This window comes from Ahaetulla prasina, chromosome 2 (genome assembly GCF_028640845.1).
Source record: "Ahaetulla prasina isolate Xishuangbanna chromosome 2, ASM2864084v1, whole genome shotgun sequence".
NCBI classification, from domain to species: domain Eukaryota; kingdom Metazoa; phylum Chordata; class Lepidosauria; order Squamata; family Colubridae; genus Ahaetulla; species Ahaetulla prasina.
In genome coordinates this window covers 269,671,229-269,694,171 of record NC_080540.1, presented here as the reverse complement: position 1 = coordinate 269,694,171, position 22,943 = coordinate 269,671,229, and the positions used below count along the sequence as shown (strand labels likewise).

Here is a 22,943-nt window from a genome sequence, read left to right as displayed (position 1 = left end):
ATCATGTCTTCCCTGGTCCTTCTCTTCACTAGACTAGCCATACTGAGTACTTGCAACTGTTCATTGTGTTTTAGCCTCCAGTCCCCTAATCATTTTGGTTGCTTTTCTCTGCACTTCTAGAGTCTCAACATCTTTTTTATAAGGGGTGGTGACCAAAACGGGATGCAGTATTCTAGGTGTGGTCTTACTAAGTCTTTATAGAGTGGTATTAGTACCTCACTTGATCTTGATTGTATACCTGTTAATACAATTTAGGATTGTATTGGCTTTTTTGGCTGCCATCACAAACTGCTGGCTCATATTTAACTGGTTGACCACTAAGACTCCAATAGTTACTGCTATTAAGCCTGGTTTCACCCAGTCTGTATGTGTCCTTTTGGATTTCCTTGCCTAACTGTAACACTTTACTTTTCTCTACATTGAATTTTATTTTGTTAGATAGGGCCCAGTGTTCATGTCTGTCAAGTTCCATCTGGATCTTGAGCCTATCATCTAGGGGAGGGGTGTCAAACCCGTGTTGTCATGGAGGCTTCACGTGACGTATCACAACTTTTTTTCCTCTTTGCTAAACTGGGCATCCAGCCCGTGAGCTGCAAGTTTGACAGCCCTGATCTAGGGTATTAGTATTCCTGCCAGCTTACTATCCTATCAGCAAGGTTCAAAATAAGCCCTGATGTTCTCCTTGAAAATGGAGATATATGGGTCAGATCATATTGTGGAAAGTGCTTACCATTTTTCTCCAATTTAGCTTGACTTGGACCTTGTATATAAACAGTTTGTAATCTGCTTCACAATTGGCCCCTGGCCACATCTTTGTTGTTATAATTGAGCTCTTCCACTTCTTTGTATCAATAATATATCAATAATATAGTCAATTTGATTTATTGTATTTTATCTTATGTATACATGTCCTTTTATCTGAAAACTGTATTAGCAATAAAGAAAGCACTGGATTGAAGATACTAGCAAGTCATTCCCTTGTTCCGTTTCTCTTTTCTAGCTCTATAATCCATCTACATTTTCCTTCTTACTATTTGCAACTTTGGCATCCTAGTCTCCAATCAGAGGCAGACATCTAGCTTGTAAATTCTGCCAATTTCAGATTGGACTTTATCAACTAATCAACCTTCTTTCCTCTTCTTCTTCATCTGTGGTTGAAGCATAAAATTGAGTAACTTCATATTAAAGAGTTGCCCACAAAGTCTGATTAATATGATTGACTAGATTGTATCTAAATTTGTATTATTTATTTATTTATGTATATTTAAGCAACATCAATTTCTCCCATAGTGGGATCTGTCTTTACTATATTTTGCTTTATGAAAACATTCTCTTCCTCGTTTTTCATGTCTTGAGTAGTAAATGATATGATTTTCTGATTAAAGCAGCATCAGTTGTGGTGACTTTGTTCTGCACAGTAATATTAGGGGAAGAATATCAGGTGCGGCACCTCCTAGGAAACTGGTGATGGCAGCAGGAAGTACCAAGTTGCTATCCCAAAACAGGTGGTGGGCCAAGACCCCTTGTGAAGATTCGTACAATTTGGGGGAAATTTTGAAACCTCCAGGTTTCAATTTTATTGGCTTAGCTGCTCTGCTACAACAATTTACATGGTTATCGCACCAGGTTTTTTAGCAGTTGAAGTTGGATTTGAAAGAGACTGAGAACTTCATTTTTTTCCTTTGTAATGGTATGTGGGAGAGACCTTGAGACTGGGCGAAGAGACACTGCCAAGAGAACAGTCTGATAAGAGACAGCACAGCTTGTAGCAAGATAGTGAGCAAGGCAAGAGGCTCAGTACCACTCTAGTTTCTTGGGCTGTAAGTTGATGAGGGAGGGGGAATCGTCTTTCATACAGAAGATTAGTGTTGGCCTCATGAGGTAAACTAGGTAGGAATCACAACTAGATGAACTAATTATACTGTATTATAAAGCTTTATTGACAGAAGATTGATATCACTTATGAGTAAACCAGATAGGAATCAAATAAACTAATTCTGTTATTAATATAAAGCTACACTGACAGAATCTTGCAAGAATGAAAATACAATGCTCTCCCCACCCCACTCCACCTCCTTTACAGCCTGAGAAACTAGGGTTTCTTTTGAGTCTTTGAGTCTACAGAGTCTTGTCCACTGTGTAGCCAAGGATTATGTTGTCTCTTATCTGCCTGTTCCAGGACAACATCTCTTTACACAGCGTCCCAGCTGTCTGTCCCACATACCATTACAACCTATGAATAATTCTGCATTCTACGTTTATGGCATTTTCACAAAATGGCTATCATGATTTTGGTGGCCAATCACAAAACATTCTCGTTAGAAGGCAATCTGATGAGATTATTCAATGTTACTCCCTCTAATATACTAGGCAACTCCATGGAAACTCAGGCTTTAGTTGTGATATTAGATTATTGTGAGCTACTGTATTAATTTGATGTATTGTGTTTTATATTGTGTCTGATTACTGGCTTAAACTACTATTATTACCTCATCTTCTTTGTTTTTTAACATGGATAGGTGGGCATATTCCAATTACTCACTACTGCAATTACTCACTATTTTATTTCTAAGAATGCTTCTGGGTATTTTTGGAATATACATTTTGACAAAAATTTGCACTTTTCTCAGAAGCAGGTAAATCCACAAGCATGCACATAAAGCTGATAAGTTCAAATAGCTTTAATTTATGAATTTTGTATATGAAAATAAAATATGCCTTTAAAATAGAAAATAGGCATCTACACACGCATATTGTAAGCAACCTTACTGATGATAAGTGAGGCTGAGATCCTCTGCTTATTAGAGTATATGGCCACTGATCACAGTAGTACGGTCATAGTGTTATGTATAGAGAAAATAAATATACAAAATGTTTGGAGAACCAGGAAACTACTATAGTTTCTCTGTTTTTACCAAACTTTCATAATAAACAGGCACAGAATACAGTAGTGATTTTAGTCGTTATAAATACTATTGAATAGACTGATATTGTTTCATATCAATAGTTACTTTTAGCACCTTATGACCAAAATTAATGTCTGTATCTTTTCACAGAATTTATGTTCTATTCTATACTTAATTAAAAAATCAAATAAGCAAACAAAAACCCTACCCTTAAACGTAAGACTTTCACTGTTGCAATACAAGAAATTCCTATTGCTGGTTATTAGGTCTATAACTGAAAAATTATAGAAAATGCAAGCACCTTTTTCTCTGAATCAGAATGGAAAATTCTTCTTTCCCAAATGTTTTGGCAAAAAATAATGTAATAGCAAAGGATCTCTATTTAAAATCTTTTTAAGGGATATAAATAAACCATTACCTATAAACATGTTCTGGAAATAAACATGGAATATATAACATGCTTATATTCTTAAGATCACATTTGTATGAATACAAGAATAAATATGCATATTCCCAAATTTTTCTTGATTTGCTTTTTTTCATCTTGATATTTTTTATATTTTACACATACACAAAAAAGATTAAATCTACATTCCAGGAATCTTGAGAAATTGATTTTATATGAACAAAAAATATGAAGAATACCTCTTGAGTAATTCTATGTATATGAATGTTATAGTTAAACACCTAGCTACTAATGCTAACACCTGCTGTTTGTTTTTCCTTTGCAGGAGTATGAAAATTTTTCAGAAGCTACACCGACCCTTTTCAACTGATTGAGAGCAAAAAGATCCATTCTCAGTGGGCCAAATCTCTTTTTGGTCAAACATGCTAATCTTGCCACATTTTTATGACGCTGCTTCGTTAGTCGTACTGCTGTTTTCTCTACCAGAATGAAATCAAATGCAATGCTACCCTTCCAAAATGTCCGTGACCTTTTCTATCTCCATCACTTGGCTTTCCATGTTGCCTGCACTATCCTATCACCAATCAGTCACCCAGTATTGTTCTCTGGAACAGTTGCAGCCATTGCTGAAAGAACACTGCAAGCAGCACATCAGGGTGAAAAGAAAAAAAGAAAAGGCTTCCCGATTGAAATACAAATATATTTGACGCTGGGCAGGTTGATCGCGTCATCGTTTCCTTTAAAATTTGCATTTATAATCAATCGTCTGGCCGTCATTGTCTTTGCAAGCTTCCAAAAAGCTGTCCTTGATTGGGGCCACCAGATCTGGTGATCTGCGCCCATAATTTCCTTTTGTTCGTAGCGGCGGCTGGCTGGCTCCTGGCCGGCTGAGGGATGCGGCGAAGAGGGAAGTGGCAGGCGAAGCCGAAGCGGGCACCTCTGAAGGCTCCAGACGTTGCAGAATGAACGCGCCAGGCACGGAGAAGAGAGCGCGGAGAGGGAGAGCCGAAGGGGAGGGAGGGCGGTGATCAGATCAGCGCCTGCCTGGCAGAAGCCGCGAGGGTATCAGGAAGAGGAGGCGGAGAGCCTAGGTGGACTTTAAACCGGGGCAGCCCCTCTCCAGTCAAGAGCTCCACTTTCCTTGGCAGATCGAGCGGAAAGCGGCTGCTTGGCCAAAGTGAGTGGTTAGTGCACTAGGGGCCGTTGGAGAAGCCAGCTCGCTTTGGGCTGATGATAACCTGCGGATGCGCCTAGCCGAGGCGTACCAGTCTCCTCCTCCTCTTTCCCCCTCCTCTTCTGGGGAGCCAGGCCGACTCCGAGGCTGGCGGGGCGTTGGATCTCGGGAGGCGCGGAACAGCCCCTTGGTAGAAATCCCCGACTCGCCACTGTGGAGTAACGCAGGAGTTTCGGTCCCCTCACTTGCAGGGAGGCGGCTGCGCCAGTCTTCAGACAAGCCAGGTGGTGGGCGGGGGGAACCAGGCGCTGAGGCAAAGCGCTCGCTCGCTCTTGCCTCTCCTCCTCTTTCCCCCTCCTCTTCTGGGGAGCCAGGCCGACTCCGAGGCTGGCGGGGCGTTGGATCTCGGGAGGCGCGGAACAGCCCCTTGGTAGAAATCCCCGACTCGCCACTGTGGAGTAACGCAGGAGTTTCGGTCCCCTCACTTGCAGGGAGGCGGCTGCGCCAGTCTTCAGACAAGCCAGGTGGTGGGCGGGGGGAACCAGGCGCTGAGGCAAAGCGCTCGCTCGCTCTTGCCTCTCCCTCCTCTTTTTTTTTTTTACGCGCTCTTACGCCCGCCTCTCCCAAGGCTCTGGGCCAGTCTGCTTCGGGCAGGTAGGCTGCGAGCGCCGGAGGTGCGCGCCTGTAACGTTGGGAGTGCTGGTCTCCCGTATCATCGCCCACCCGCCCACTCCTTCCAGTAGGACTCCACCCGGCGCGCCTCCGACCTTTCCAGGAAAGGGCCAAAAGTGCGCGCTTGGCGCTTTCACGCCCCTTCCCCGCCTGGTTGGGGTTTTTTTTTTCCCCCCCTCCTTGCACGCCCACCTCTCCTGTCCGGCTGCGGGCAGCGGTAGGACGCGGCGCGCGCTTGGGGAGGTCTTTGCGTCGGCCTCAGCTGTGGAGAATGAATTAAGGCGGCTTTCCGGGAACGGCGGCGGCGGCGGGGCGCGTCTCCGGTTACGGTGCGTCTTTCTGATTGAATGAAAGGTAACGGCTCTCCCACGTAATTTGGGGGAGGCGAGGCGAGGAGAGGCAGTCGCGCGAAATTCCGACACTCCCGCCCTCCCTTCCTCCCCAGGTCGCCTTTGGATCAACCCTCCTCCTCTGTTTCCTCTGTATAGCGCGATCCTATCGGGTAGGCCAATGAATGTAGTTAAAGGGCGGGCGGCGCTTGTGGTCCGATAGGAGGACGCCTTTTAAGGCTCCGGGTGGGGAGAGAGAAATATGTGCACTACTCCATTTGCAGACATCTGTTCGGGGTGTGCAATGCTTTACGTTGGAGGATGGTGGAAGGGTTTGCCGGTGCTCGGCGGGTCTTTCATAGCAACCTTTTGCAGGCGGGTGATGCCTTCCGCCCCTGTAATTGACAATGCCATATTGGCTGGGAATTCTGGGAGTTGAAATCCAATACTTGGGGAAGGGGATTCCAGTCTGAGAAGGCTTGTTTTATAAGAAAATTGTTGTTTGATTCTTTAATTACGTTTGTTTTAATAAATGAAGGAGGTTTTGATCCACAGAGATGTATTGTTGTCCAAATCTAAGCACGTTACATAATAGACTATATGGATGTACGTATTACATTCTTGCACAGTTTTATGTAAATTCCTATCAGGAATGAGGGACAAGTTTTTTTTATATGCATAATGTTATAATGTTTTGCAAAAATTGCAAAAAACAATTTTTAAGGCCTAATAAGAAGGACTGTAACTTCTTTTATCTTTTTGGGAATTCATAATTGGCTCATGAGACTTTTAATATACTCAATCTGACTTACACAGGGGCCTTGATGGTTTTGTGAATTATTGCAATAGAAAGAGGCCTTGTACTTCATCAAAATTAATACTTCTGGTTTTGTTACTTATACAATGGCAGCTACTAATACTATCTTTCAAGAATGGGAGTAGTGTTAGACTATCCCCTTAAAATTACTGTACTCTTCAGGAAGTCCTATTGGGGATGTTTCTCTTCTAAAAATCTATAACTGATATCGAAGGAGGAGAGAACATTTATTGCACAGTAAGGAACACTTTTTAAATTTATTTTACTTTTAAAAATCAAAATATCCGAAAGTTCTACTAAACCTTCTGTGCAGTGTCAAAAGCAACTGAAAACCCGAATTTTCACCCACTTATTGAGCCCATCTTATTGAGCTCTTTCAGTCTTAAATCGTTTCTGTTGAAAATATAGAATTAAAGGATAATCATTTTAAGTATGGTCAGAAAGATTGGGATGAGAATCTGAATCCTTTTTAAATTCTTTGTTGAAAAGTTGGGTAAAATAGATTTTAATTTTATCTAGATTGCGTTTGTTTCATGGAGAAACTTTATCAAAATAATTTATGTAAATTATCTACCAAGATCATTACAATTCCTCTGACATTTTCATGAGTGAATAAAGAAGCAATCTGTGTGTGTTGTCTGTGAGTGAGCTTGATCGCATTTGTAATCAAGTGTTCTGTTCTTGTCTTGTAGAAATATGAGGGAGGCTCAAAATTCTGAAAGTGCTCTGGAATAAGCAGCAATGCATTATTCCAGAGGAGATTAGATAGAAACAATGAACTCGTGATCTTGATTACCACAGAACAAGTCTAAAGGTTTGGAAGTTGAAAAGGAACTTCTCTTGATGTTGTAAGTTTATTTTGAGAGCCACAAATAGAGCTAAATAGAGGTGAAACGCATCATTGTTGCAAGCAAGAGTTCTGAAATCCTTATAAGTTCTATCTTACCTTTCCAAGTTAGAATTTACATAGATATGAAAAGAGACTATTGTCTGATAGTCAGTGGGAAACCATTGTAAAAACACTTTTACATTTAATTGTACATAATACATTAAATTTCTCCAAATTATGCTAAAAATTAAGTTTCACCTAATTTAAAAAAAATGAAAATCTGGAAATTTTATATCTTTATTTACATTTACTTTGAACCCCGGTTTTCATGCTTTTCATACTTTTCATACCTGAGATTAAAAATGTCCTTGGACCAGATTCTTTACCTTTTTGATCATGACTTTATAGTTCTGTCGTTACTACTATTCATATTTAAAGCTGTGAATCAGAACTATAGTCTTTGGCCAAATATTTTTCAAGTGAACTACAATTTAAGGAATTTTCAGTCATTGTGATGTTTTTGAAATTCTGGAGAAACTTACGCCCTGAGGTGAGATGGGCTCCCACCCTCCTGATGTGACAAAAAAGCCTTAAGACCTGGCTCTGCCAAATGGCTGGAGACTGGGTGGGAGAGAGCTTCATACTAAAGGTGGTTGACTAATTAAAATTCACCCTCCCCCCTCCCCCGTGTCCTGCTCGCTTCTTTGCCGTCTTGTCTCCTTGATGTTTTATTTGTTGTGTTTTCGTAATGGATGATTTTAATGTTTTTCAATGTTTTTATGTTGTTAGCCGCCTAGAGTCATTGGCTACAAGATGGGCAGCAAATACTTTTTTAGAGATAGATAGATAGTTTTCAGATCTCTGAAGGACTGATAGGTAGGAGAAAGAATTAATTTGTTCATTGTTGCCCAGAAGACACAACAAGAAATAGTTGGATTAAATTACAAGATATCAGATATCAGAAACAATTTCCTAACGGTAAGAACTGTTCAACAATGGAGCTGTCTGCCTTAGAAGATGGTAGACAGGTGGATGGCCTCTAATAGTGGATTTCTATTCTCATGAAAGCTACCTAAGCAAACTATTTAATTGTTAAGTTATTTAATTTTAAGATCCTCTAGAGATATTTTTCAGAGGTATGGATGAGGAGAGGTTAGTTTTTCTTCTATATATTTCTGTAGAGAGTAAGAAGGATAATCGATGGAGATATCCAAGATCTGTTGCCAGGGCAATGGGAGATAACTTATTTTAAGCCCACGATATATAGATAATATTCAGAAGTGACTTGGGCAGACACCTTCCTAATTTACTGAACAATAAATACAGCCACACAGACTTGCAAAATTCTTCTTATAGACAATCTCAATGAAAGTAGTTTTAATCTTTCCATTTTTTGGTTTCATTCACCTAGTGGGCTGACAAATTCTTAACTTACAGTCAAACCCAGACAATGGGTTTTGAGGTAGAAATGCATATGGCATTTATAAAAATCAAATGAGATACATGCTAGAAATATGGAGAAAAAAATAGTAGTTAATGTTCAGGCAAATTGGTATGTCTATCTGGGGAAAAAACAAGTTTACTCTGCAGTTTTTGGAATGTGCTTTGAAGTCTTCCAGTATTCCTTTTGTTGTTGTTGTTCGTTTGTTTTTTAAAATGTTCAACAAAAATAATGCATTAGGTTTAGCTGTTTCAGACATTTCTTGAAGAACTTTTATTTATTAGTTTCTTGTAGAAAATGGTTTTCAAAGGGATTTATATAACAATACACTTTTTAAAAAAATTAAAAATACAAATGGGTAAATTCAGCCCAAGATGTGGTTAAGCATCATAGGCAAGAACCACTAAATGATTTAAAACTTTGAAGGTAAAGTCACTTTAATTAGGAATGTGTGGCAGGAATAACAGTACTGCAATAACTGCAACAAGTCATACCAAAACTTCCATGTGGATGCTTAGATAGAAAGGGTTCAAATTCCATCCCTCCTCTTCCTCCTCCTCCTCCTCCTCCTCCTTCTTTTCTTCTTCTTTTTCTTCTTTGCTTTGTGGGAGGGCAACTTGTACTTAAATACCTATGATAATAACTATCAGCAGTAAACATTAAGTAGAACTGTCATTTACCTTGGAGAGTTTTGGGACATTGCATGAATAAGGTAGAGAGTTTAGATTGGAACAGAAGGAAATGATTCATCTGTGGAAGAGCCTTAATGTTATTCCCCATACTTTTTTCCTATGGATTTTAATTGGGAGTTTGACCTTGGTTCTTTAAAAAAAATCAATTTAGCTGGATTGAAATATCTTTTTACTTGGTATCTGAAATCTCTTTCTACTTGGAAGTAACCAATTTACATTGTTAATTAATATGGCTTGATTGTACTGTTACAGTAGAAAAAGAATCTTTTTACTGAATTCTTTATTTTCAAGTGCTAAAGAAAATATAATTATTCAGTTGCTTTTGACTCTTCATATAACCTGAGGGATATTTTGCCAGGCTTATCTATCAGTAACTGCTGTCTGAGTTCTTGTAAGCTCAAATATTCTCCACTGACTCTTGCAAGTTTGCATTATGTGCCCACAGTATCTTAGTTTTATTTACAGAATTACTGCATTTGGGTGAGCAGCTTGGTTTTACTTCAGTTAGTATTGCATTATTTGTTCTTTAGGAGGGCCACAGTACGCTAAAAAGTTTTCTCTAGCACCACTGTCCAAAGACATTGATTTTTCTCCATTCATCATTTCTGATCATCCAGCTGTTATAATCATATACTATAGCAGAAAAAATCATGGAACTGAAAGTATATTTTGTTTATTTGTCCAATTTATAGCTGTGCTATAAATAGCTGTGCATTTCACCCAACAAGCTGCTTTGGATAGCATAAACAAAGCTAAAGTTAAATCAATCAATAGGACACCTAAAATCATTAGCATTATTGATTATTTAAAAACTAGAAAAACTAAAAAAAAATCTGTACCTTAATAGATTTATATATCTAATAGATAACTTTGTTATTAGTATAATGTTTGTTTCTAATCTAATATCTTCTGGAATTAAAGTAATACCAGCATATTTAATATCCTAGTGTTTCTTTGAGCAATTGTAATGTTAATTTCCATTTGAATAGAATAGAATAGAATTCTATTCTATTCTATTCTATTCTATTCTATTCTATTCTATTCTATTCTATTCTATTCTATTCTATTCTATTCTATTCTATTCTATTCTATTCTATCCTATTCTATTCTATCCTAGTGTTTCTTTGAGCAATTGTAATGTTAATTTCCATTTCCAGCAGTACTTAGTATATATTTTGCATAGGAGTTAAATAATGGGACATTATTTTGGTATACACTTTTTCTAATGTTTAACCATTTAGTTTCTCTGTATCAGGGGTCTCCAACCTTGGCAACTTTAAGAACTTCAACTCCCAGAATTCCTCAGCCAGCATGGGTCTTAAAGTTGCCAAGGTTGGAGACCCCTGCTCTATATCCACAAATTCTTCAATGGTCTGTCTCATGCACTCACATTTTTAACAGGTATCCATGAAGCCAACATATACATCTCACTGTTCTTATTCCATGTGTTGTTGAAGAATTGCAAAAAGTGCTATCTTACTAGCATTTGAAATGTGCAGTTGCTTAGTAGTTTGAGTATTCCTTAGCATTGCCATTTGATTTGGCATTGTATACTGCTATGTTTTCTATACCTGTTTACAAACCACAAATTGCACTGTATGTTTATAAACCTTAATTGTAAAAACCTTTCTGTGTACTATGAATGTGACAGGATTGTTTAATTTCCCAGTAAGCACAAATGGTCAAGAAAGTAAAATTTTAAAATGCTATTTTGGCAATAATTTAAAATATGTTATAACTACTGACACAGTGAGAAAAAGCATTGGCTGCCTGGCAGCTACTTTTTGCATTCAGATCGAAAGCTATGACTTGTGTCTCTTGCTAATCTATGAAAGCATAAGCTTCTTCTGGAAGATTACACAAAATATGGCAGGTATGTTAATCTGAGCTGCTTGGTTGATGCTTACAACCTATTTTTATACTAGGTGACCAAGATTTTACTCCCATTGTAGCATTTAGCTGGCTACGTTGAGGACTAGAAAATATCTTAAATCATTTCTGTTCTTCTGAACATCTTAGAGAAAATTGCGGGGAGAAAAAACTCTTGTTTACCAATTGGAGAATGTATAGCAACACTCTCAACCTGGTATTTTCTAAATACATTAGATTACAGTCCATAGCCTAAACCAGGGGTCTGCACACTTAAACACTCAAAGAGCCATTTGGACCTATTTCCTGCAGAAAAGAAAACACTGGGAACCACAAAACCTGGTTGGGCGTGGCCAACTCAATGTCACTCCCACCCAGTCACATGACCCACTCACCCACGCCTACCCTAGTTTTGTGGCTCCTGGTTTTCTTTTCTGTGGAAAACTGGTTTCGGTCTCTCTCTCTCTCTCCCTCCCTCCCTTCCCCCCTCTCTCTCCCTCCCGCCCCCTGGAAAGAGAGAGAGCGAGCAGATGTGAAAGAACTGTTCTAAGAACCCTAAAAAAAACAAAAAACCCAACAAGCGAGTGCATGTTTGTAAAGCAGCCCCCTTTCCAGCCATTCTGGATCTATGTACAAGAGCAGGTTGCTGCAAGAATATGTGTTTGGGTATAAAAGACAGCTCTTCCCCATTGAATCTCTGTATGTGTGTGTGTGTATGTGTGTGTGTGTGTGTGTTTGCACAAGACAGACAGAATAATGTAACTTGCCCATGCAGGTGCAAAGCCACTTATCTGGGACAAATCAGGCACATGAACAATTCTTGTGTGCCTGGCAAGGTCCGGTGGGCCAGGCACAGATACAGACAGATCATTACACTCGTCCAGTACTCGGTCTCCAGAATGAGCCAATGCGCAAATGGAGCGACAGGAGCCGCAGCATCTCTGAAGCAGATCAGGTGCAGGGCAACCAAGGAGCGTGCTGACAATTGCATAGTCTCCCCCTTCCATCCAAGGCATGACCCCCATCGCAGAAGGAGGCCAGGAGAAACGTGCACGTCTTGAATCTGTACATGCCAGTTGCTCTGACGCTGTTGCTGCCACTGCTGCTTCGGAGCCCACCGAAGATGGCAGAATAGCAGTGTGCCAACAATCAGCTGGGAGGCAGGGTATCACAGCAATCCTGACATCCAGGAGGCGAGAGTGAGCCTCCGGAAGAAGCGCCTGCGAGACCCGCCCCAGAGGGGTGATTTGCTCCCGCTCTGGAATATGGAGCGAGTCTCCATCCCGACGTCCTTACCTTCTTGTGCCAGGTGAGGAATGACTGGGAGGGGAGGGTAAGGGGCGGGGCCAGCCAGTGATGGGATCACCCGACAGGGAGCTGCAGCAGAGGGGCAAAAGAGCCACATGCAGCTCTGGAGCCGTGGGTTGCCGACACCAACCAACACAGTAGTTGACCATGCTAACTCGGAATTTTGAAACGTGCACAGAGGACATTCAATTGTATAACAATAGGTAATACATACCGGGAGTCTGTTTTTGTTTTTAATCTAAAAAGCTGTTTTAGGAAAAGATATGTTCCCTGAGTAACGTGTAATTCTACAGATACTGTTGAATCCACATTCTCATTAGGCCTACTCAGCTAAGCTAGTGATAAGATTTGATGAAATTTGTCCTCAGGTATATGATTTTTTTTGGTAAGTGTTCAGTCTTTTGGTGCCCAAGCTATGTTAAATTCGTATATTAACTCTGGAGTTAGAGAATCATATAAGAATATCCCTTTCATGGTAAATACTTTTATTATAACTATTCCATGCTTGGAAGACCAGGTTATGGACAGATGGTTATGGAATAAGTATTGGTGGGAGTGTGGTTTTCTTCATGGTGGTTCCTTGATTAGGGCATTGTTTTTTGCTTGATTATTTGTCTGATGTTAATCCCTGCTTATCTGATGTTGGCTTCTGGAGAAGATGTTTTCTGGTCTTTTTGTTTCCTTTGTAGTTTTTTTTTATTGTCTCTTATGAATGGCTTGTAAATGGACTTTATCTCTGTGTGCCTATAGATGGTGATTTTTCTGAATGCTAAGCTTCCAGGAATTCCCTAGGAATTTTGGATTTAGCTTGGCCTAGGATGCTTACACTCTCCCAATTAAAATTATGGTTTAGTCTGTCCATCTGTTGTGAGATCAAGGCATTTTTTTCTTACGTCATCTGACTGCTAGTTGGTGTTCGTGGATGCACTCAGTTAATCTTCTGCATGTCTGTCCTACACTGTGGCTGTTACAGTCTTCACATTTCATAATGTAGATGACTTTGGTTTTTTTTCTCCCTTGGGGCTATTTGGTCTTTTGGTTTATTTAAGATACTTTAAGATACAACCAGCAAAGCTGGCTGAGGAATTCTGGGAGTTGAAGTCCACAAGTCTTAAAGTTGCCAAGGTTGGAGACCCTTGCTTTGGAGAAATTGAGTTGGTTTGTGTGCTACAGTGATGCCATGTGGTTGTAATAGACTGTTGGTTGCTTCTGTGATGTTTTGATGTATGGCTGTGTTGTCCGTTTCATAGCTTGTGTTGCGCGATGAGGCATTTTTTTTTTGATAAAAGTTGTATTGCTATCCATTTTTGTTAGAATATGTTATATTAGACAGTTTCCTGTCTAATATAACCAAAAGGCTATTGCAATCATATGGCATCACTGTAGCACATGTGCATAACCAGAAAATATAGTTTTTATTATCAGCCGTACTGACATCTAAACTAATCAAAGAATTTAAGCTAATGATGCTCATTTATCTTATAATACATTTCGGTTCTGTATTGGAACAGACAACAATAGCATATTCAGTGACCATTGGATGTGCTTTTTGCAGCATAGGCAATTTGGATAGTTGTAAAGAGGATAGAAAATTCAGTTGCTGTCACAGAGGGAAGTAGCCCTGTCTTCTGAATCTTAGTACAAAGGAACTATTATATAACCCTCTGTTTTTGTGCTCTCTCTCCCCCACATTATGATTAACTGAGAATGCAGCCTCGCTTCAGTGACAAGTATAATGTGTTTACTAATTTAAAAAGATTTTTTAAAAAAACTTCTATCTTTCTACTTGCATTTTTGTTTTCTGTCTTGTTTACGTAGCCACAATAACAGTGGCAGGATGCTTAACACTACACTGCATTATTCAGTCAGCCAGAATATTAACTGAGTAATCAGGTGGTTATCTCATAAACTGGGCATAACCCAAAGTGTGATATGATGAAGATTTGACTTGACAGTTTATTGGGTGATGTGTGGAAGCTTAAAAGGAAAAGAAGAAAGATGCTTTCCTCCTTTGGAAGAGGAACCAAAGAAGAAATCTTGTTGCTGGATTCTTCCACTGCAAAGCTTTGAATACCCAAGGAATGCACCACACAAACAGCTGCTCCTGTCTTGAGTGTTGCATTGTTTTTAAAGGAAAGAGAAAGAATGGTTGATTAGGTCTATCTAGGCCAATATAGGGACTGTATTGTAGAGATGTGGTGGCTCAATGGCTAAGATGCTGAGCTTCTTGATCGAAAAGTCGACATTTCAGTGTTTTGAATCCCTAATGCCACATAATGGGGTGAGCTCCCATTACTTGTCCCAGCTTCTGCCATCTAGTAGTTCGAAAGCACATGAAAAATGCAAGTAGAAAAATAGGGACCACTTTTGGTGGGAAGGTAATAGCGTTCCATGTGTTGTGGTCCATCAGCAGCCTATGGAGCTGGCAACAGAGTCGGACAGCGATGAGGCTGAGGTGAGGCCAGGGCCATTGGGAGGTGAGGTGCGGACTCCAGAGCCTTCAGAGACTGATAGTGAGGCAGAGAAACAGGAGGAGCCTGTTCCTAATGCATGCATGAGACGAGCTGCCAGAAGGCAAGAGCAGCTCAAGCAGAGAGGACAACTCGGGAGTAGGGCCAAGAGATGATTGGCTCCTCCCATAAGGCTTAAAACAGACCATCACCGGTGTTTCAGCTTTACCGGAAAACAATGTTGTAGCTGCATCTTCTGCTTCGTCTTCCGCTTCATATACGTCTTTGTTTTTGTGGCTTCTGGACATTTGCCAGGAAGGGCCTTTGGCAGTTTGCCTAATTGGACGAAGGTTTGTGAGATAACTGAGGAATTTGTGTTGGGAGGCATTTGTTTTCCTTTGAGTTGAACGACGCTGGGAATGAAGTAATTCCCAGCTGTTCGAATAAAGTTTGTTTTTCCATGGACTAAGTTTATTACTACCTACTTGGGCCTGGATCACAACACCATGCGCCTTTGGCGTTTAGTCATGCTGGCCACATGGCCACAGAGACGTCTTTAGACAGTCCTGGCTCTTCAGCTTTGAAACGGAGATAAGCACCGCCCCCTAGAGTCGGAATGACTAGCACATATGTACAAGGGGAACCTTTACCTTTACCTTTACCTTTAGGCCGATATGGATTAAATGTTAGATATGTATGGGTTCAGGGGAAGCACCCAGATTCTGACCACCATTCTAAAAGAGTTCTTCCAGTTGAGGTGGCCTGATAGACTTGCATCGATCTATTATAGCATGCTTTAATAACTTATTGGAAATAGCATCCTAACCATTTAGTTCATTAGGTTGAGAATTTGTCCCCAGAAACCCAGGATGAACATATCAAACATATTACCATAAAGAAGATTCAGGGATATGAACCAAACTTTGGATTATTAACTCTAACTAGTTTAGAAGTATTGTCTATAAAAGGTAACTTATGCTCCTGAATATTAAAGGATCCATTGAAACGTCTTTGGTTTAGGGTATACATTTTAACACTTCCTCTAGCCTCAGGTCTGTTCAGGCTTTATTAGTGTCCAGCCAAAAACATTTCTATCAGCTGCTTACTGATTGTCTTACTTCCTCTGTCAACTTCTAAACAGACTAGGCAAAATCTTCCAATTTATGTTTACTATATCAGATGCCTTGTGCAGAAAAGAAAATGCAATAATCCAGGAAAATTTAATTTCCTCTTTATTTAAGCAAGTAACAACTCAAGATGAAATGCTTATTAGTTCAGTAAAATTGACTATAAAAAAATTCCAAATGTTACAAATTTAAACTGAATATCCTACTCAACTAAAGATTCAAATGAATATAGTAAAGGTGCAGACACAAGAAGTGGTTCATCTCAGTGGAAACTAATGATTGGGACCAGCTGAATTTAGCCCCAAATTCTAGGCTGCCATACTCAAAAGACTCCAGATTGCTAAAATGCTGTTTTCTGATTGGCTCCTTTATAAAATCTTATTGACATTCCTGAGTCTCGATCAGGCCTTCTCAGGTCACATAGAAAGTCTTAGAATATTTTACCATTTCCAACATGTGTTTCTTCATTGCTATTCATCTATATTTTCAAAGTGGTTCCAATCATCTCCATCCTCTTTTATAGCTTGTATCCAGCCCTGTTTGTCAAAGCCTGTGCTTCTGTATAACTGAACTAATGTAACTGCTTTATATCATGCAAGAAAAGCATTTTTTCCAAAATGACTTCTCATAAGCATGTACTACCATTCTTTAAACAGATTACAAAAAGTAATTTAGCCTGAATACATAACAAGCACTCTTTAGACCAGATTGATGATTATCTGTGGAGCAAAGTGGGATCCATTACTGATGCTTTTTTGCTCGTGTGTGTGTGGTCCATTGGCTTGACTCGATATTACTGTCAGCAGTTTTTTGCTGCTTTCATTTTTTCCTCTTTCTTTTCTTCCCTTTTTCCTTCCTTTTTATTCTTCCCAGCAGGACAATCCCTGCCAGGGCCACCAAATGAATTTTCCCTGGAATATGTCAGGTTGTGTCTCCAATAGGGATTAGGGATAAGCTAGAAGACTGTTTTTGAGTGGCAGGCTAACACACCCTTCTGCCTTCCCATCAGTTTTTCTTTCTTTCAGTTCAATGGTTTCCAATTCTTGGAAACTATCTGATTAAGTCCATGAAATTTTCTTGGTTTAGAAGTGGTTTGCCATTGCCTCCTTCCTTGGGCTGAGAGAATGTGACTAGCTCAAGTTACCCAGCTGGCTTTCTACCTAAAATGGGACTAGAACTCACAGTCTCCTGGTATTTAGCCTGATGCTTTAACCACTGAACCAAATTGGTTTTCTTCTTTCTATCAAACCCAACCAATAAGTCTGTGAATGCTTCTGCATTACTTCAGTGGCAGTCTCCAATTTCTTCATTTGGTTCCTCTTGAGTAATTTTCTTCTCTGAACCCACTCCTCCTCAAATCTCCCCAGGGAAAACCAAGTTAAACTAAATTGCATTCTGACTTCCTCAGATCAATTCTGCATCGTCATCACCCATTCCATGGTGAGTTTAAAGTCCAAGATTTTTTTTAAAAAAGCCTTACTTAGTGAAAAAATATGAAGGAGAAAAGAGTGACAATACTGTGTTGAGGGTATTGGGGGGTGGGGAAGCTAATACAGTGAAATGTCTAATTGATGTGTAAATGATGCTGCTTCCTGTTTCCCCTGTTCTCATTACCCTTTCTCTTCTAGATTTTAATCACAATCTAAATTGCAAAAGGGGTAGAGCCAGGTCCCCAAATGAGGAAGACACACCCAGTCGCCAACCTCTGTTGCCTCCAACTTGTAATATCTTCCTGTTAGGAAAAGTCTGATTAAGGAGGAACGTGCACTGTCCTTGGATGAAGAGGAAGACTTACACATTGAGCAGGCTCTTTGCTTTGGAGATGTCAGTTTCTTAGGAAAGCCTTTGAGACCCTAGGTCTGTGATGGCGAAGCTATGGCATGCGTGCCACAGGTGGTACGCGGAGCCATATCAGTGGGCATGTGCCATAACAGTGGTCATGCAAGCTCAGCTCCGACGCACATGTGTGTGCTAAGCAGCTGGTTTTCAGGCCGTCTCTACCCATCGGAAGTCAGGAAACAGGCTGTTTCCAGCCTCCGGGGGATGGAGGCCGTTTTCGGCCTCTCCAGGCTCCTAGAAAGGCTCTGGAACCTGGGGAGAGCGAAAAACGGGCCTTCCAGTTCTACCGGAAGTCAGGAAATGGGTTGTTTCCAGCCTCCGGAGGGCCTCTGGGTGTGGGGGGGAAGACCGTTTTCACCCTCCCCAGGCTCCTAGAAAGGCTCTGGAGCCTGGGGAGGGCAAAAAACAGGCCTAATAGGCCCCCTGTGCCATCATGTGACAAAAGCGGGGGGAGCGTGTGCACATGTGTGAGGGGGCGGGGCGCATAGAATTGTGGATGTGGAATTGCGCACGCGTGATCCCCCCGTGTGACCCCCGCTTTGGAGACACGATGGCAAAAAGCCATCACTGCCCTAGGTTTTCATTCCTCATTCCTCACAATCAAAGAGAAAGAGTCCCTCTATCCCCATAGATCACCTAAGGGACTTGTGAGCTATAGAGGGGTTCTTTATAGCTGAAGTCTTCTCTTTCCTGATTTTTGGAAGTTCTGAGAAGCCCCTGAGACAGTGCAGCTATCCTCTCTGAAAACCAAACTCTTATTTCCTTCTCTGGATTATTGGATTATCTCAGTCCACCACCCCATCCCTTCCTCTCTGCAATGAAGGGCACCATTGCTGGGCCAAACTTTTAACTGAGTCGCTTCCTCCAGAGTAACGAGAGCATAGTCCAGATCAATGCCTTTGTGGCAAATACTAATTTGGAGAGTGCTCAATTGTCAGCCAGAGGCATGGTGGCTGGTGTGGACACCAGGGGGCAGTCATACCTCAAGAACTGAATATAGATCCTAAATCCAAATCTGGCAAAACTGTAGGGAAAGGGCCTAGATGAGATCTAAGTTTAAAGAAAGCCTCTCTCTAACAGCAGCAGCAACAACAAAACATTAAGGCAAAGGCAGCAGAATATCAGGCTGTCCCTCTCATTTCCAACATAAAGTAGATTATGTGACCCAGGAGCACAGATTGTCCTGGGAAGAGGCAAAGACCTCAAATATCTCATACTCGTCTGAATGCCAGTCCAGAAAGACTTACCAACTGACAAGGAAAATCATTTCCAGGCGTCCCCAACCTTGGGAACTTTAAGCCTGGAGGACTTCAACTCCCAGAATTCCCCAGCCAGCTCTGCTGGCTGGGGAATTCTGGGAGTTGAAGTCCTCCAGGCTTAAAGTTCCCAAGGTTGGAGACCCCTGGTCTAGAAAGTGTCATACTATGTCCTTTACTGAAACATCAACCCCAGTGTGTTTGAATAAATTATATTGATGTTTGGAGGACCAGCAAGTTCCTTACCAATAACAAGGCTATGTGATTAATCTCGTGCATGAGAACTCTGAGAACTGGCACAACGGATCTAGACCTGTTACTTGCCTTTCCAGTGATTCCTGAAATACAGCCTGAACCTGAGTCTAATAGCATTGTTACATGAATCACTGCAATTGTTAAATTAGAAACACAGTTGTTAAGTGAATCTGGTTTCCCCATTGACTTTGCATGTCAGAAGGTTGCAAAAGATGGTTACATGACCCCAGGATACTGCAACCTTCATAAATGTGAGTCAATTGTCAAACATCCGAATGTAAATCACGTGACCATGGGGATGCTGCAATGGTCATAAGTGTGAAAAATGGTCATAATTCACTTTTTTCAGTGCTGTTGTAACTTTGAACAGTCACTAAGTGAACTGTTGTAAGTCGAGGACTGCCTGCATATGTCTGGAGATTGAGGGGGGGGCTATCTTGTCAGCAAGACTGCTGTAGCCAAACTATACAGACCATTATAGCTTCCCCAAGATGCCACACTTGAGATAATAATTCACGTGGACCAAAAGGAAGAAACCGTCAACAGTGTGAGTTTCTGCAAATGGGCCAAGGAATTTCAAACAAGTCTTAAGTTAGGGTTTGAAGTATTAGCTGAAGATCCCATAACAGATACCAGGAGATAGTGAGTCATCGAATAGGGAGATCACAGCTCAGAAAGATCCTGACAGGAGATAACTGCTTTGATTCCCACTACTGAAATCTAGGAGGGCTGAGACTTGTCTATTGAGAGTGCTTGGTTGGAGTCCCTGGCTGAGGCTTTTCTATAATGGTAAAAACTGAGGTAAAATTTATTTTTTAGACAGGTTAACCTTAGAGCAGAGGTGTCAAACTCAATTTATTGAGGGGCACATCAGGGTTGCGTTTGACCTCGGGAGTGGGGCGTGGCCAGGGTGGGAATGGCCACCTCAACATCACTCCTGTTGGGAGCGCCTGTGGTGGCCCGAGTGCTCTGCCAGCAAAAACAGGCTCCGAAGCTCCGTTTTCGGTTGCCATGGCCTCCTGCAACCCTTTGCCATTGAAAACTGAGCTTGGGAGCCCATTTTTGCTGGCAGAAGCACTGTGGGCCGGTCCTTTGCTGTTTCCAGGGTGGTTCCATGGGCCAGATCTAAGTACCCTGAAGGTTGGATCCGGTCCCCGGGCCTTGAGTTTGACATCCCTGTTTTAGAGCATCTGACTTACGAAGTACTGTTTCTAGTAGCCAGAACCCTGTCAAGTGGATGTCAGAAATCATGGGCGCTCTCAACAAAGAAAGTGTTCAGCTGGACACCATCATTCTGTATTAGACCCAACTTTCATAACTAAAGTGAAGTTGTTTTTCATCAGGGATCCACCCTTCTGCCCTCTGATAATCCCTACCTAGGCTTCAAATCTTTACCAATCATAATCTCCAGGTGGATCAGGGTTTGCATCAGATTAACATACTGTATGAGACTCCAAATAAGCCCACCCCACAAAAACCTCTGGCGTTTTTGACTAGGACAACCACATCAAATGCCTCTGGCAGACAGCAACTACGATAGTCCTCTATATTCTCCTTTATAAAGCTTATAAATTTAACTTTCATAAATTGGCTGCGATTCCATTCAGCCAGGGAGAGTATTACAGAAATTAGTTCCCAGTGGGGATTAGGGGCCTTATGATTGTAAGAGTCCACCTTTAGGAATAGCTTTTATATGTCCCACTATAGAATTTCCTGGCTACACTGTATGAAAACAGCACATTTTTCTAGCTTTGCCCCCAGGGCTATTAGGAGGGAGATACCGATTGTAGGATCCTGTCTGTAGACAAAGAACCATCACAATAAGTCCAACGGATAATTTTGTTTTCTGAAATCTTCAGTATTTTTGCCTTTTTTGAGGGGGTGGTCTATGAAAGAAACAGCAAAGAGGAAGATCTTTACACTGAGCACCTGGAATGCAGATAGGTAACTTTTACTTAATTTTTCTTCTTGAACATTTCAGTAATTGAAAATTCATCCTCATTCATATTCTCTCTCTCTGTTCCCCTCCCTCCCTCTTTCATTCTAGGTTCTGTTTTGTGTTCTATTCTTAAAATAAGAATGACTAGAAACTTTATGTAGTGGCTGATAATTGCCCTTTTTGAGGCAGTCAAAAATCACGATAGAAACGTCAGCTGTGATGTTCTGATCATTTTTGTTAAAATGCTAATTTTTATTTTTTGTGTTTTAATCACTGTGTAAACATGTTTTTATCTTTAAATTGGTTTCTGTTCCTTAATTTGTTAACTATTTTAGGGAACTTTAATTAATAGAGAATACTTTTAAAATATATAATGGCTAGATGAAAGGATACTTGTGAATTGTACTTCAGCTGTAAGCTGTTTGGGAGAAGAGCAAAGTATTTGTATGTACGCAGTGGTTCCCAACCTTTTCTTGTTTGAGGCACAACCTTTTCTTGTTTGAGGCACTCTTGGAAAGCCTTTCAAAAGTTCCCGGCACCCTTATAAGGAAATAGATATTTAAAATCTCCGTAGCTCAAAAGTTCCCGGCACCCTCAAAAGATCTCACGGCACCCCTTAGTGCCGCGGCACACTGGTTGGGAACCACTGTATGTACGTGTGTGTTTGTGTGTGTGTGTATGTGTGAAAGTTCATCCAGTTTACAATTTCCTGTTTAATCCTGGTTTAGTAACTTTTTAAGAAATGAAGTGCGTACCATCTGGAACATCATTGTCACTTTTTGTTTGTTATTTTTGTTATGGCAAAAAGTCCCATTGCATTTTCTGTCTCTAGATTAACTGGGCCATAGTTTGAAATGCCCCCAACAATCTGGTTCTTCGTTTTACTGACCTCGGAGGGATGGAAGGCTGAGTCAATCTTGAGCTGGTCAGGATCGAAGGAATTGAACTCCTGGCAAGCTAGCCTGCAGCAATACTGTATTCTAAGCACTGCGCCACCATGGCTCTTAATTTTTTAGGGTTGCAGGTTAAATGAAAATGGAGTTAATATGGAAAGATGGAATATGTGGTTCGGAGTAGTAGGAACAAGCACAGAGCTACTAATCATGATTTAGTCTCTATCAAGATGCAACTCCACCCGCTTCTTTGCAATAGATAGTCCTGGCTTATGTCCATTCATTCAGTGACTGTTTGAAAAGGCAGTAATACTGAATGAGCAGACTTATGACTAGTCTTTGGAGTTCCGGCTATCATAGCATTTCCATGGTTGTATGGTTGCAATTTCTGACATTCCCTGCTGGTTTTCCACAATCAGAGTCAGTGGGGAAGCTGGCAGGAAGTTGGATGTTGGTTATGTGAGGTTCTCACTTAATGACCTGCACAGTCCTCGCTTAATTATCATAACCAGCAATGCTGAAACTCCTGTTCCTAAGTGGTATGGTAACGTGATGTGTTTTGTGATCATGTTGCTTAGCAATGGCCATTCCAGTCCCAATTGCTTTTGTAAACTGAGGACTACATGAATATCTTCATGAGCTGCTGTATGTATACTTTAGATAGCATGTTCTGAGTAGGTACAAAAAAATGAGTGGGGTGGTATGCAGTTTTTTTTATTTATAAGTAGTTTTCTCCAATTT

The 22,943-nt window shown here is 40.8% G+C and overlaps 1 protein-coding gene across 6 annotated transcripts in view; it reads left to right on the top strand.

Annotated features, from left to right (window-relative positions):
* Positions 1 to 4,873: 4,873 nt before the first annotated feature.
* The window catches only part of FAM169A (family with sequence similarity 169 member A), a 35,707-nt gene continuing 17,637 nt past the window's right edge, over positions 4,874 to 22,943 (top strand). For 2 of the 6 annotated variants that reach the window (XM_058169178.1, XM_058169176.1), the window contains exon 1: positions 21,249 to 21,314. In XM_058169178.1, the coding sequence (XP_058025161.1) occupies positions 21,305 to 21,314 (10 nt within the window). In that variant the 5' untranslated portion in view covers positions 21,249 to 21,304. Of the gene's footprint in view, positions 5,513 to 5,546; positions 5,661 to 21,248; positions 21,315 to 22,943 lie in introns of those variants that run through there. The other 4 variants (XM_058169179.1, XM_058169177.1, XM_058169180.1 and 1 more) reach the window with 4 other exon arrangements.